General features: G+C 39.4%; 1 protein-coding gene across 3 annotated transcripts in view; it reads left to right on the forward strand.

Moving 5' to 3' along the window:
- LOC105478186 (Scm polycomb group protein like 2) overlaps positions 1 to 10,286 on the forward strand; it is a 118,389-nt gene extending 108,103 nt beyond the window's left edge. For 2 of the 3 annotated variants that reach the window (XM_011735256.3, XM_011735257.3), the window contains 4 exons: positions 1,323 to 1,436; positions 2,405 to 2,659; positions 6,972 to 7,123; positions 8,195 to 10,286. In XM_011735256.3, coding sequence (XP_011733558.1) covers positions 1,323 to 1,436; positions 2,405 to 2,659; positions 6,972 to 7,123; positions 8,195 to 8,323 — 650 coding nt within the window. In that variant the 3' untranslated portion in view covers positions 8,324 to 10,286. The remainder of the gene's footprint in view (positions 1 to 1,322; positions 1,437 to 2,404; positions 2,660 to 6,971; positions 7,124 to 8,194) is intronic. The other variant, XM_011735258.3, reaches the window with a different exon arrangement.
- The last annotated feature ends 4,095 nt before the right edge of the window (positions 10,287 to 14,381 follow it).

A 14,381-nucleotide genomic window follows, 5' to 3' on the forward strand; every position in this document is an offset into this window, starting at 1 on the left:
GTGGCAAGTCTTTAATTTCCAGAGGTTTGAAAAAGTTTTTATAGTTTTTGCCACTGTTTTCAGTGTTTTTATGAAGGAGTAGATTTTTGGAGGTCTTTGATCAGTCATCCTGGAAGTGCTTCTCTGATGATTTAAAAAATACTTTGTAAATTACCTGGCTTTTCCTAGTTATCTCTGTAGGAACACTTTCCTCCCTTAGCCTTACTACAATACCCAGAAGCAGAAGTCGAGTCAATTTTATATTTGTTTCAGCCCCAGATAGTAGAGCATACCCAGCTTCGTAAACTTTTCATAAAGCATTAGTACATTACAAATAAATGATGAAGACATTTTCTAATCTTGCCAAGATTCTGAGGGAAATAAACATTTATAGAAAACTATATTTTAGAACTCGAATTTTCCATATTATTAAGTTGGTATGAAAAGCCAATTATTTCTTTCCTTAGAATTTAATGAATTAATTAATTGTAGAAATTTGAGATATGTTTTGCCTGTTGGTTTTATAGTCCATTATTAAAAATAAAACTAAAGTGGTAAGAGCTCTACCGGACTCATTGGGATTCACTGAGTAACTAGATTGAGCTAAAGGTTACTCATCATAACATTTTGAGCAGCATGCGTGGCCCTCAGCCGAAATTTTGAACCAGATGAAGTTTGACTTTGATACTCATTGCAATCTTTCTTCTCTTTTGAGGTCTACTATCAGACTTTTAAGATTTTTCTTATACCTTATTTGTCCTTTTAGTTGGAGGTTAAATCAGGATATTTGTTGATACTTAGGGTATAATTGATAATTGAAGCTGTCTTTACTTTCAGGATCATGTTTTACAGAGTGGTCCTTTAGGTAGAAGTGCGTTTGGTTGAATGATAAGTAAGCAGTAGACTTGTTTTAAGGGTAGCTCTAAGCCAGGATTGTTACTTAACAAAATGGATGTTCATTATGCCATATCTTTTATTTAATTTCTCTGAAGTTTTAACTCCTCCGGCTCATGGGAGCAATTTTCCCAGGCCATTTTAGACACATTTTAATGGGTTGCCTCACTGCCTTGTGAGATATTTAGAGAGATCTGATAACCCCAGAATAAAGAAGCCTAGATATACTCCTTCTGGAAATGCTTTTAAGTCTTGAATATTATTTCAGTGAAAATATAAAATAGGATGAAATAGACACATGTTATTCAAGAACATCAAATAATTGAGAAGTTGTCAATGAAGGCATTGTAGGCAAATGATGTAGAGACAAGTGTTTCATGCTGATGATATGAAAATGCTTGAGTATATTAGTTCGTTATAACAGACAACTGTTTTTTCTTTGAGAACAGCAAAAGAAGATGTAACAGAAAGGCAAAGTACCAAACGATCTCCTCAGCAATCTGTACCATATGTTGTTCCTCTCTCTCCTAAGCTCCCCAAAACAAAGGAGTACGCATCTGAAGGTAAATAGCATTTACACCTCCCAGGATTGGGAAGAAATGTTTCTCTGCTACCACTTGTGTATACTCTTGGGGTGGTAGTATTGGAGGTAGAGAGGTAAATTTGCCTAAATAAGTTTGGCAGTTAGGCTACTACTTGGACAGCTTTGTTGAACACTTCATTCCCTTCAGAAGTGCATGGCTGTTATTTCTCCATAGAAAAAAAAAATTATAATAACCTAATAACCTTTTTCCTTCACTTTTGTATTGCTGAAAATTGGTAGAAAGAAGAATAGAAAAACCTGCTGCCTTTCTCCAGAGAATGTGTTAACTGCCCAAGTAGTAAACAAATGTTAGAAACCAACTGTATGATCATATTATAACAAATAGTAATGAAGAACTGCATTTCTAAAAACAAATGCTTTAGTGAGGTGTTTATAGTCTTGGTGGCAAGACTGGCAAATGATAGTAAGTTACTATGAAAAATATAGGTGATATGCAATCACTTTGGACTGTAGGACAATGTCCATTAATATAAATGCCAAGGAAGGCCAAGTCGGGTGGATCATCTGAGGTCAGGAGTTCGAGACCAGCCTGGCCAACATGATGAAACCCTGTCTCTACTAAAACAAAACAAAACAAAAAAAAACCCCAAAAGATTAGCCGGGCGTGGTGGCAGGCATCTGTACTCCCTGCTACTTGGGAGGCTGAGGCAGGAGAATCGCTTGAACCCAGGAGGTGGAGGTTGCAGTGAACCAAGATTGCACCACTGCACCCCAACCTGGGCAACAAGAGCAAAACTCTGTCTCAATCAATCAATCAGTGCATGCATCCATACCAAGGAGGGGATAGCCATGAACTTTGTGTTAGAGCATTGTGGTTCAGTATAGCACAAGTTAAGTGAACTTGCTAGGGATGAAATTTTTTTCCTTTTAGTAGTATTTGAATTGTAAGTCTATTGAAGATAGCCTCCTTTGTCTTTTTCCCTGTAGAAGAACCATTGTTTGCTGGGAGAAATGCCATTCCCAAAGAGGAAAATCTTTCAGAAGATTCTAAGAGCTCATCACTAAATTCAGGAAATTGTTTGAATCCTGCCTGTAGAAATCCTATGTATATTCAGACTTCAGTCTCCCAGGATTTTTCTCAAAGTGTGCCAGGCACCACAAGTTCACTACTAGTTGGGGACAAATCATCCCCCAAGAGCAGTCCCCATGAAGTTAAATTCCAAATGCAGAGGAAAAGTGAAGGTATGTTAAAAAATAGTGGCTCTCAATGTGTTTGTCTTTTGCCTTGAGATTTTCATACCTAACAGCATCCCTTGAGAGTATCACATTGGAGAAAGTGCTAAAATTTGGGAGGCTGAGTCCTCCCTTTCACATCACTGTCAGGTCAGACCATTATGGATCCTCCAATCCTCTTGACAGCACAGAACTGTCTCTGGGGATCTGGATCACCAACCATGTCTCTGATAGAGACTTCTCAGATTAGTAGTGCTTGAGCAGTTGTAATTTATCATTTGCTTGGGTACTGTCTGGACTCACAAACCTCTCATGACTCTGAGGCCTGGAAAGACAGTCCCTCTCCTTTCTGTTGTACACTTTTCTTAGTCTCTCTTGAGACCTTTCCTGGCCTTAGCCTGTGTTGACTCCTGGATTCGGGCTGGCATCTTGTTACCACAGCCACACCATTTCCTCATTCTCCATATCCTTCCTCAGACCCACCAGGAAGACATGACGTGTATAAGTAGGGCAACATCCTGTTGCCATTTAGAAAGAGCCAAAACAGGTTGGGCACGGGGTGGCTCACGCCTGTAATCTTAGCACTTTGGGAGGCCAAGGCGGGCAGATCACCTGAAGTTGGGAGTTCGAGACCAGCCTGATCAACATGGAGAAACCCTGTTTCTACTAAAAATACAAAATTAGCCAGGCATGGTGGTGCATGCCTGTAATCCCAGCTACTCGGGAGCCTGAGGCTGAGGCAGGAGAATCGCTTGAACCCGGGAGGCAGAGGTTGCAGTGAGCCAAGATTGCGCCATTGCATTCCAGCCTAGGCAGCAAGAGCAAAACTCTGTCTCAAAAAAAAAAAAAAAGAAAGAAAGAGCCAAAACAGCCTTCAATGTGCAAAGAGGGCTAATACCCTGTACCTTTGAAGGATTAAGGGTGCAGGAGAGTGTCTTGTCCTTTTTCTCCAGGTAGGCACGTAGGCGAGGTTGAGGAGTGTAGGAAGTGGGAACCCTTGCCTTTGATCATGGGTGTTATCTATGGGCAGCCACACTGTGCACATCCCATGACACATTTAATGTTGTCAGCCCCATCCCTTCTGGAGATTTTCTCTGCTTTTAGAGTGACATGGTTTGCAGAGTCTAACAATAGATGCTTATTCCATAAGGGCTAGTATACCCTGCATTTTAAAGTATTTTCACAAAGTTTGACCTTTTGAAGATAGGCCTTCTCAGTATAAGATTACTTCTAATGCTGAGTATCTCACTTTGAAATGTATGTCAAACACTGTTGTGCTAAGGTAGCCAGTATTGGGGCTTCAGAAGGCTGGCTTCTGGTCTTCTTAGGAATGTAGAGACTAATAGTAATAACATTGCTTTCTAATAATTTACTTAGTGGTAATAGAAATAATCATCATCTTCATCACTATCTGACATATGCCAGGCATATAATATTTCATATGGCCTCCTACATTATACTGTTACAACAATTCTTTGAAATGTAGGTGCTGGCAAGCATTTTCAGGTGAGAAATTTGAAGTCATTTGGCTGAGGTCCCTCAGCTAAAAAGTGCCTGGGCCAGTCCTTGAACTCAAACACTCTGACTCCAGGGTTGTACTCTTAACTTCTGTACTACTTACATCTCCCAAGAACAGATACTTATTTCCATTAGAAACTGTCTACAGGTGCCATTACTATTATTTTTGAGGCATTTGAACTGTTACCTAGAGCTGATTCCACTCCTGACAGCCAGTGATGCTCACACAATTTCCTGTCCTGCCTTGTCCCATTATTCGAATGAAAAATATTGCTGATCTTTATTATAGGAAAGAAATCCAGTGATGTCAGGGGGAATCAGATCACTTTCATACTTTCATTATACTTATTCTAGAAATATTTATTGATATGCCAGTGTATATAAGACAGAGCCGTTCAGGAGAAAAGCATGACTGGACTTTGATTATTTTTCACATGATTAGTTTGTTTCATGTAATTATTTGAATAACAGTAATGTAATGCTTGCAAACGTCTCTGATTGTTTTGAAGGTGTAGGCCCAATTAAATTATATTTTCATAATAGACTAAAAATAGAAAATCTTATGGTTTTATTTTTAGTATAAAATTAATTTTATACCCCAAATCATATCTTTTTACATATAGTTTATCTGCAGTAAACTGTAAAACTAGTTACATGTTATTCAAAACATAAATGTACCAGATTATGACAGAAACCAGAAATTCCACAAAAATATAAGTTAAATTAGAGATATGATTAGCTTTGCCAATGATTTTTTTCATGTTACATTGTGTCTTTGTTGAGTTAAAGGAGATGGTGTTTCTGTCTAAATTGTCAGAATGCCTTAGGCATAGCGTGGTCTACAGCATCATCATTTTTACTTGGGTCGATACAGCCCAGCAGAATTTCTCTGTAGATATGGCCAACATTTTTTTCTCTGAGTGAAGGGAAGAATATATTTTGGTATAGAGTTTTTATTTCACATCATCGTTGTGATGTTGGAAAGAAATAAAATTCAGAGCTACACACAAAAAATTAACCACTATAAGTTCTTTTATTTTCTGTTTTTCTTTACCTTTCCCCTAGGTAAGTACTTAAAATGCTTCTAAAATGGCCATAGCCCAGAGGGTAGGAAAGAAAGGGTACTCCTTTGGCTAATTCACACACAAAAAACCATCTGATTTGTGTTGATGGTCCTTGGTTAGAGAAACAAATCTTCCTAGCTAAGTACAAAATTCACTTCAGTTATCACACACTAACTTTAGGGAGTTAAGGGCTCTGGTTGAGTAAATGAATACTTGTCAGGACACAGATTTCATCACAACTTAGTAAAGAGTGCAGCTAAGACCATTTGAGATATGAGCACTTAAATTGTTTCATGTCTCAGTTATGTATTTTTTTAATGTATAAACCTTCAACCAAAATATCTATTACTATGCAATTAAACATTATAAAGGAATTAAATGTTAAAGTTATTTCTGACCTAGCGTAGCAGAAAATAATCTTGTTTTCTTCAAAATTCAGATAAGCAGCCAGGCGCGGTGGCTCACGCCTGTAATCCCAGCACTTTGGGAGGCCGAGGCGGGCGGATCAAGAGGTCAGGAGATAGAGACCATCCTGGCTAACACAGTGAAACCCCGTCTCTACTAAAGAATACAAAAAATTAGCCGGGCATAGTGGCGAACGCCTATAGTCCCAGCTACTCGGGAGGCTGAGGCAGGAGAATGGTGTGAACCCAGGAGGCGGAGGTTGCAGTGAGCCGAGATTGTGCCACTGTACTCCAGCCTGGGTGACAGACCAAGACTCTGTCTCAAAAAAAAAAAAAAAAATTCAGATAGGCATTTAAGCCATGAGAGACAGGAAATCTAAAGAGTAAAGTGATGCTAAAAATATTCTTATTGGATACATCAGAGAGATTTGGTAAAAGGACTACTTTGTTTATCAAAAATAATGGGATTATTGAAATTATTTGATTAAAGTGAACACATTTAAGCAATTAGAAAACTAAATTTGGCTTGGCGTGGTAGCTCATGCCTGTAATTCCAGCAGTTTGGGGGCCTGAGGTGGGCAGATTGCTTGAGCCCAGGAGTTTGAGACTAGCCTGGGCAACATGGATAAATCCTGTCTGTACAAAAAATATAAAGATTAGCTGGGAGTGGTGGCATGTGTCTGTAGTCCCAGCTACTTGGGAGGCCAAAGTGGGAGGATCACTTGAGCCCAGGAGGTCAACACTGCAGTGAGCCATGATTGTGCCACTGCACTCCAGCCGTTATTGTGCCACTGCACTCCAGCCTGGGCAACAGAGTGAGACCCTGTCTCAAAAAAACCAAAACAGCAACAAAAATACAAAACAAACAAAAAAAAAACAAAACCAGCTGTAAATTTGGGGAATTTCCATCGGATTTAGCTAGTAAAATAAACCTAATCTAGACAGATAGAGAGAGATTGAAATTCCTTGGAAGACTTAAGAGAGAAGTCATAGGTTAGATTAGATTAACCTAATTTTACCCAAGTAACAGGTCTTTTGCTGTGTTTGCTTGTGGCCAAAGAGGCCTTGGATTGCTTAGTCTGTTTTGTGATCTTTGAAGCTTTAAGGTAACTGCTGAACCTGCTTTTGTTGTTTGGGGGAGGTCAGATGGGATGCTCTTATGTAGCCATCCTCACATCATCTTTGTATAAGCTTTCACAGTTGGAGTCTTGAGACCTTGTTGGGGAACTTAACAGAAGGTTCCAGGAATGAGACCATTATTCCCTACCTAACATCTCTTCTTTCAGGATAATGATCAGGTCAAGTATGATTTGTCTTTTTTCCCCCCCATTGAAGCTCCAAGTTATATAGCTGTACCTGATCCCAGTGTCCTGAAACAAGGCTTCTCTAAGGACCCTTCAACCTGGTCTGTGGATGAAGTGATACAGTTTATGAAACATACAGATCCTCAGATATCAGGCCCCCTCGCCGACCTCTTCAGGCAACATGTAATGTATCTTTTGATCCGGTTTTCCTGCCGTAATGCCTTTGAATGACCTCTGTGCAGGCCCTTCATTTGGATGCTGTGTGGATGGTGGGGGAACCCTATCAACTGATTTTTCCATATGTGAGAAAGGTTATTTTTCCCAAGATATTAGTTCCTTAAATGGTAGATTAATGGTCTGTTCTTTAAGTGAGTATGCAGGTGCTTAAAATACAAACTGCTTCACCTTCTCAAGATACAATGATTCAGCATTGCAACTCTCAGGTGTACCTCCCCTTTGTAACGACAGATACAAGGATCCTCCCCGACCTGCTCCCAGCTCAGCGCCAGGACCATGAGTAGGAGGGGTTGACCACAGGCTATTACAGGGTGGCCTTCCTCCAGTGAATCCAGCAACTGTATAAGATTAAGTACATCCTTTTAAACAGGAACTCACAAATACCAAATAATATGCTTCCATAACATAAATTGGTTAAGGTAATAAAGAATTTTAGGAGGATGCCTTATGACTATTAAGTAATATTTTCAGTGTTTTCTAACAAATCAAATGAGTGATCTGTTATCTGAGGTACCCTTTTCACTATTGCAAGAAAATCAGTAATTAGTTTTAGCATCTAACCAGCTTCAGACAACTAACTGATTAGCCTTCAACATAATGACAACACTGTATAGCACATTTACAGTTTGCATTGATATTGACATATTCCTGGCCCTTCTCAGAAAGTTATTGACCATCTGAAATTCATTTCTACCATTAATAGTTTTTGACCCTTTGTCATAGATATGTTTAGTATTTTATTTAACACACAGTATTTAAAGTCAGATTGTTTGATACTTGGGACATTTTTTGAAGATACAAGGTTAAATTTTCTTTTTCTTAAAATTTAAACTAAATTCATAAATTATCAAATGATGCTTCACTATATAAATTATATTTTTAATAGTTTTCAGGAAATAAAGCATATTCAGAGAATATATATCCGGAGTATACAGCTGCTCTATTTTACATGTTCTTATGTATAAATAACTTGATATGAAAGCATTATTAATGAGTATGATTTCCTTCTCTCTGTAGGAAATTGATGGGAAGGCTCTGTTCCTACTCAAGAGTGATGTGATGATGAAGTATATGGGGCTGAAGCTGGGGCCAGCATTAAAGCTGTGTTACTACATTGAAAAACTTAAAGAAGGAAAATACAATTGAAAAAAATATGCGTAAGTTTAGATTGGACATAATTCTCAGGTGTACTGTTAACATTTTAATTTAAAAGTATTTCTCAGCAGTTTTTGTTTTGTAGACAGTTCCTATAAAAGTGTTTTATCAGAATTGCAGAACTGTATTAACAGTTCAGTCAACTTTTTTTTTTTTTTTCCCTGGAGTCACCAACCAGCCTCGGGAGGCACAGCCACCTCTCCCCCAGTCTACTTCTTTAAAAAGCATTTAACATGTTAGTATTGGCATTTTCAAATTGGCAGTTCTTTATGTCTTTTTAAATTTTCATTGTACAGTTTACAAATATACTTAATGTAGTTAACAGAGAAAAACCTTTGATTTTGGTTAATCTTTATATCTAGAACCAAAACAGCTAAATCCCAAAGGGGAAAATATCAGGGATTGACAACTTCTATAATTAAATCCATGAGAATTTTTCCTCACCAGAGAATTGAAAGGTGCACCTGTAGGTATCATCTTTTCTCAGATGTTTTGTCTGATACTCTGTGGTGTTCTGTTCATGTTCTATCATTATATCTAGAAAGGGAATAGCCATATAAATTATTTTCCTTTTATTATTTCTCTGTATGTTGTATTTGATCATATTTAAAGGAAAAAAGCAAGCTTATAAAGCTTATAAGCTTTCATAAAGTGTTCTTACCAGTTTTTGATAAATTTTTTAAATTATAGGATAGAATTGTCATTTTATGCAGGAGATATTTATACTACGAGGGTTGTTTGGATGGAGTAAGATTAAATTTTTTCAGTAAAATACCTATTATTTTAAAACTTTCCGTATTTTCACTAAGCTTGGACATTTAACTAGGCATTCTTTTCTTACATCTCTATATGAAGATACCAGTGTCCAAATTTTTTGAAGATATATATTATATGTGTTTATTCCTCATATGGTACTTTACCATATTTGTATATTGTTTTATACCTGTAGGTTTACACACAAGTAAATCTTCTTTTTTCTTGAATTTAATCTGGCACTTTGCACTGCCACAGAGGTAACGATGAACTGTGTATATAGTTAGATGTTTTGATTTCGTAAAAAATATATGTCCATCGTTTGCTATCACCAGTACCTCTCAGCTTACTCTTCAGGGGATATGAAACAATCTGTAGATTCGTTTCCATACAGGGAAGTTCTCTGTCCTATGCAATGTTTCTAATTAATTTGCTTAGTTCTGAGCCATTTATTCTGCTACACTTTGAGAGATATATTAGTTCAGACTTATTGTTTGGGGCTTTATTTTATTTTATTTTATTTTTTTTTTTGAGATGGAGTTTCACTCTTGTTGCCCAGGCTGGAGTGCAATAGCTCGATCTCGGCTCACTGCAACCTCTGCCTCCCTGGTTCAAGCAATTCTCCTGCCTCAGCGATTACAGGCATGCACCACCACGCCCAGCTAATTTTGTAGAGATGAGGTTTCTCCATGTTGGTCAGGCTGGTCTCGAACTGCTGACCTCAGGTGATCCGCCAACCTCGGCCTTGTAAAATGCTGGGATTACAGGCATGAGCCACCGTGCCCAGCCATGTTTGGGGCTTTATTTTATAAATTAGAACTTTGAAGAGGAAATGGTGCTATATGTTTATTGTTATTACTTTGTGTAACTTTGATGTAATGTCTATAAGCTATGAGAATCAGTTATAAAAGTATTAGCCATTTGTTGTAAATGCCAATAAAATATTCACCAGGGGCAAGAATGTACATTTTCTTTTTAGACAACCAAATGTACTTTAGACATGAATGCAACTATTTAAAGAATAGCTTCATTTATGTTATTCCTTATATGTCAAAAGATTCTCACTTAAACTTGGTCTTCTTTCAAGTTGTTTGTATGAAGATGCTGTACCCACTTGAACAGTCCTCAGGTGTTTACATAAATACTATGTTTTACAGTTTTCATATTTTAAAATATTAATAAAGTTAATCGAAACGATTCATTCAAAGCCTCAGGTGTGATTTTATTTACCGTTAACTGCATTACATTAAAGTGTATATTTGTTGGAACTGGAACAGAGCCAGTCTAGTAAGTTTGTGGCTTTCCGTGTCCAAATACTTGAGTTTTAAAACCTGCCCAGATTCTAATGCTAAACAGGATGCCTAAGAACCAAGGGCTGATTTCTTACAGGGGTCTTCAATGAGACCCCAGGGGGGCTGTAAGAAGTTCAGTCGATGAGCTGTATCTGTACTCAGAGCCTTTGCTATTTATGATATCATCAGTGATGCGAGAGTGCTAGAAAATGCCCATGCCCCGAGATATCTCATCCCATCTGAGCCTGTACACCTGGCTGGTAACTGTGGTTGCTCTTTTACCACTGGGGGCCAGAGGCCGCCTCCTGCATGCACCTGCTCTTGGCCCTCTGCCTTCAGATGGTCCAGCTGCCCCCGTGGGATGCCCTTGGAGGACTGGGGTTTTGCATAACCTCACTTATTTGGCCCCTACCCCGACCCCAGGAGCTGCGGCTCCAGCTGAGGAACCCAGAAATCCTCACTGCTCTTGCTCTCCAGCAGCGTGTCCTGTGATTCACTGGAGACAACAGGGCCCTGACTGAGGCTCCAGGGGTGATGCTCAGTGACTGGAACGGGGGTGTCAATTTGAGTGATCTGAGACTTGAGTAATTCGTGGCTCCTTTTTTTCTCCTATCTGGCTTGTAAACTTTTAGTCTGCAGACTATCATGCTATATTATCCTTCCTGTGAATTTTCCAGATATGAAATGATCTTCCTCTGGCTTTGCCTCTCATTTCATCCTTCGATGCTTTGTAACCTGCAGAATTCTGCATCTTGAGCTCTATGACCTTCTAGGCACACCTAACATTTGCTTTAGTCTTTCATCTGTGTGATTTCTTATCGTTGAAATGTCTTACAGTACATGTTCTAGAGTGGGATTTCCCAAACTTTTAAACCAAGGCCTCCCTCTGCAGGCATAGAAACACCATGCCCTTCTGTAACGTTCAAAAGTAAAAAGTAAATACTGTGAGTAGTGACAGTGTAATTGGGAGGAAAAGCACTGCTTTTTCAAGCTGCAGAAGGGATTGTCCTTGCAGTTGGCTGAATACATGAAGTAGGTTAAAATTTCTGGGGCTATAGCTTGATGCTGGGGCTTGCTCACAAAGTCCCCCGCAGCTGATCCAGGCAATGTGGGAGACCTTTAGGTTTGAGAGGACGTGCAAGTGATAGCCCGCTGTTGGAATGCATGGGGGACAGTTCTTCCTCTTCTGGCTGTTTGCCCTATTTTGTCAGCAGGTTGATGCCACTAAACCTTAAGAGCGACGCTCTGTAGTTAGCACATGCTCAAATTGAGCTTGGCCACTCCCCCTGCTCTAATAGAGGCAACTCTCTTGTTATGGGATCACCTTTCTGGCTTTAGGGATACTATCAGCATTGAGGGGAGATCTTTAAGAAACAAGGGGCCTAGCTCCTCCCCTCGAGCTGCCTCAACATAACAGACAAACCAGTGTTCGTGAAAAGGAGAACGTCAGGGCACTTATGACAGAGCATATGAGTCAGTGCTAAGTGCCCATAAGTGACGTGTCCTTATGCATCAGTAATGGTGTGTCCTGTTCTCCTGCCATAGAACTGAAGCCCTTAAGCACATGCATTTGTGGAAATAATCCCTCAGGGACAACAGGGCGGCCAGGGCAGGGTTTTGGCCTTGTCAAGCCCTGTTCCTCCTTTGGCCTCACTCCTCCACCTGGCTTTGGCTGGCTTCGGAGGCTCAAGTCCACTGACGTCAGGGGTGGGGTGGGTGCACATATTCCACAGGGGCAGAAATCAATCCGTTGGGAGCAGGACACATATCTTACAACTTCCTTTTATATTCACGTAAGAGGAAAAATATTAAGCTTTTCTGTAGTTAATATATGGATTCACTGATGTGTTCTAAAGTGCTGAATGTTGTTGGTACTTGCCACCATCCCAGCTTATCTTACAACTTCCTTTTATATTCACGTAAGAGGAAAAAGATTAAGCTTTTCTGTAGTTAATGTACGGATTCACTGATGTGTTCTAAAGTGCTGAACATTGTTGGTACTTGCCACCATCCCAGCCGTTCTTGGTTTCTCCCTGTCCTTAGAGGCATAAAGCCTGAACGTGACACTTGCCACACTCCTTTACCGGTAGACATGGATTCTTAGATTCTGCCCCAAGAGACCCTGTGCCCTGATTTGGGGAGGAGGGAGGTGAGGAGAAGCCGTTTCCTTCTGGTGGCTGCACAGGACAGGCTTTTGAGCATCAGCAGGAGGCAGATGTGGGGTTTGCCAGCAGCCTCTGGATATCATCTTGAGACTCGCCCACTTCAGTCGTGCAGGCAGCTGAGACACCTGGGGGCAGGGGAGCTTCCCTGTGACTCTTGCACTCCTGGATTTCTAGAAACTTCTTCCTTCACCTTAGCCCCTGCCTTCCAGGAGCCATGTAAGCTTCTGATTCTGTATTAAACTACTTCCATTCTGAAGATTCAGAATGGCTCATGTGTTCCTGGCCAGGCTTGGATTTGTCTACCTTCTTTAGCGTATCTGTCCTGTAGAGGTGGCCTACTATTCAGAAAGAAGAGTAAAACTTCCATAGAAAGGGCCCTTTATATTACCTAGTTTAAATAAACTAGTATATTTCATCAAATCTAAGACCTCTTTGTAAGATGCACCACTGTTTACTAAATAGTAAAAGAAAATGCTACCTATTAAACTATCACCATTGATTATAAAATGCAAACTGATTTCATAGATGTTAATGTGAAAAGATGGGTGGTTTAAAACATAAAATGTTAGCTCTTAAAAGCGGAACAGGTGGTTTTATTTATTTTTTATTTATTATTATCTTTTGAGACAGAGTCTCTCTCTCTTGCCCAGGCTGGAGTGCAGTGGTGCGATCTCAGCTCACTGCAACCTCCGCCTCTTGGGTTCAAGTGATTCTCCTGCCTCGGCCTCCTGAGTAGCTAGGATTACAAGTGCAGACCACCACACCTGGCTAATTTTTGTACTTTTAGTGGAGATGGGGTTTCACCATGTTGGCGAGGCTGATCTCGAACTCCTGACCTCAGGTGATCCGCCCTCCTCGGCCTCCCAAAGTGCTGGGGTTACAGGCATGAGCCACTGCACCCGGCCTGAACAGGTGGTTTTAAAAAGTGAATGAAAAGAAGCTACATTAACTGAATTGAAGACTAATAATATAAGCCCAAAGGAATGGCAAGAAAATGGCAGAGCTCGTCTGAGCTTTGCAACAACCTAGTACAAATTAAAACAAAAGTGATCTAATCAGATCTGCCCCAAATTCACAATTACCAAGGAGACTTTGAAATGTGAAATTATATCCATTATCGTAAGCAAAAAGCCTTACCACAAATGTGTATTTTGCCTTTAGGTATTAACTAGTACTAGGATGAAGCCATCATATTTAGCAAGGCATTTAACCATTTCCTTGCATCCAGCCAAGGAAAAAAAGGGGAACTTGGAATGATTGTAGATTAAGAGTCTTAAGAGTCATGTCACCCAAATGCAATGCACAGACCTCGTTTAGATGCTGATTAAAAGAAAACAACAGGAAAAATGCATACATGAGACAATCCAGGGAAAGGTGAATACCCAGTGGATATTAGATGATACTGAAGAGTTGCTATTCATTTCTAACAATGGTGCTAATTGGTATTATAATGATATTTTGAAAAGATGATGCCCCTATCTCTTGGAAATAAGTATCTTATAAAAACTTTACATATTAAATGAGATGATATCTGGGATTGCTTTGAAATAATTCAATGGGGAAGGAGATGCAGATGAAACAGGGTTGGCCTTATGTTGGTATTTGTTGTGGCCAGTGACACATACATGGGAATCCATTACACAAATTTCTCTACTATCATGTATATTTGAAATTTTCCATAATAAAAAGTTTATGCAGAATATGAAGACAAATTTGTCTATACTTTTCAGAGATGTCTGAAGTCAAGCAACATTCAATATACAGAGGGTTTCAGTAAATTAATGATCAATATTTAGACTTCTTGCTTGAGGTTTCTTAATATTAGCCAAAGACAGCTAA

This window comes from Macaca nemestrina, chromosome X, assembly GCF_043159975.1.
Source record: "Macaca nemestrina isolate mMacNem1 chromosome X, mMacNem.hap1, whole genome shotgun sequence".
Classification (NCBI taxonomy): Eukaryota; Metazoa; Chordata; class Mammalia; order Primates; family Cercopithecidae; genus Macaca; species Macaca nemestrina.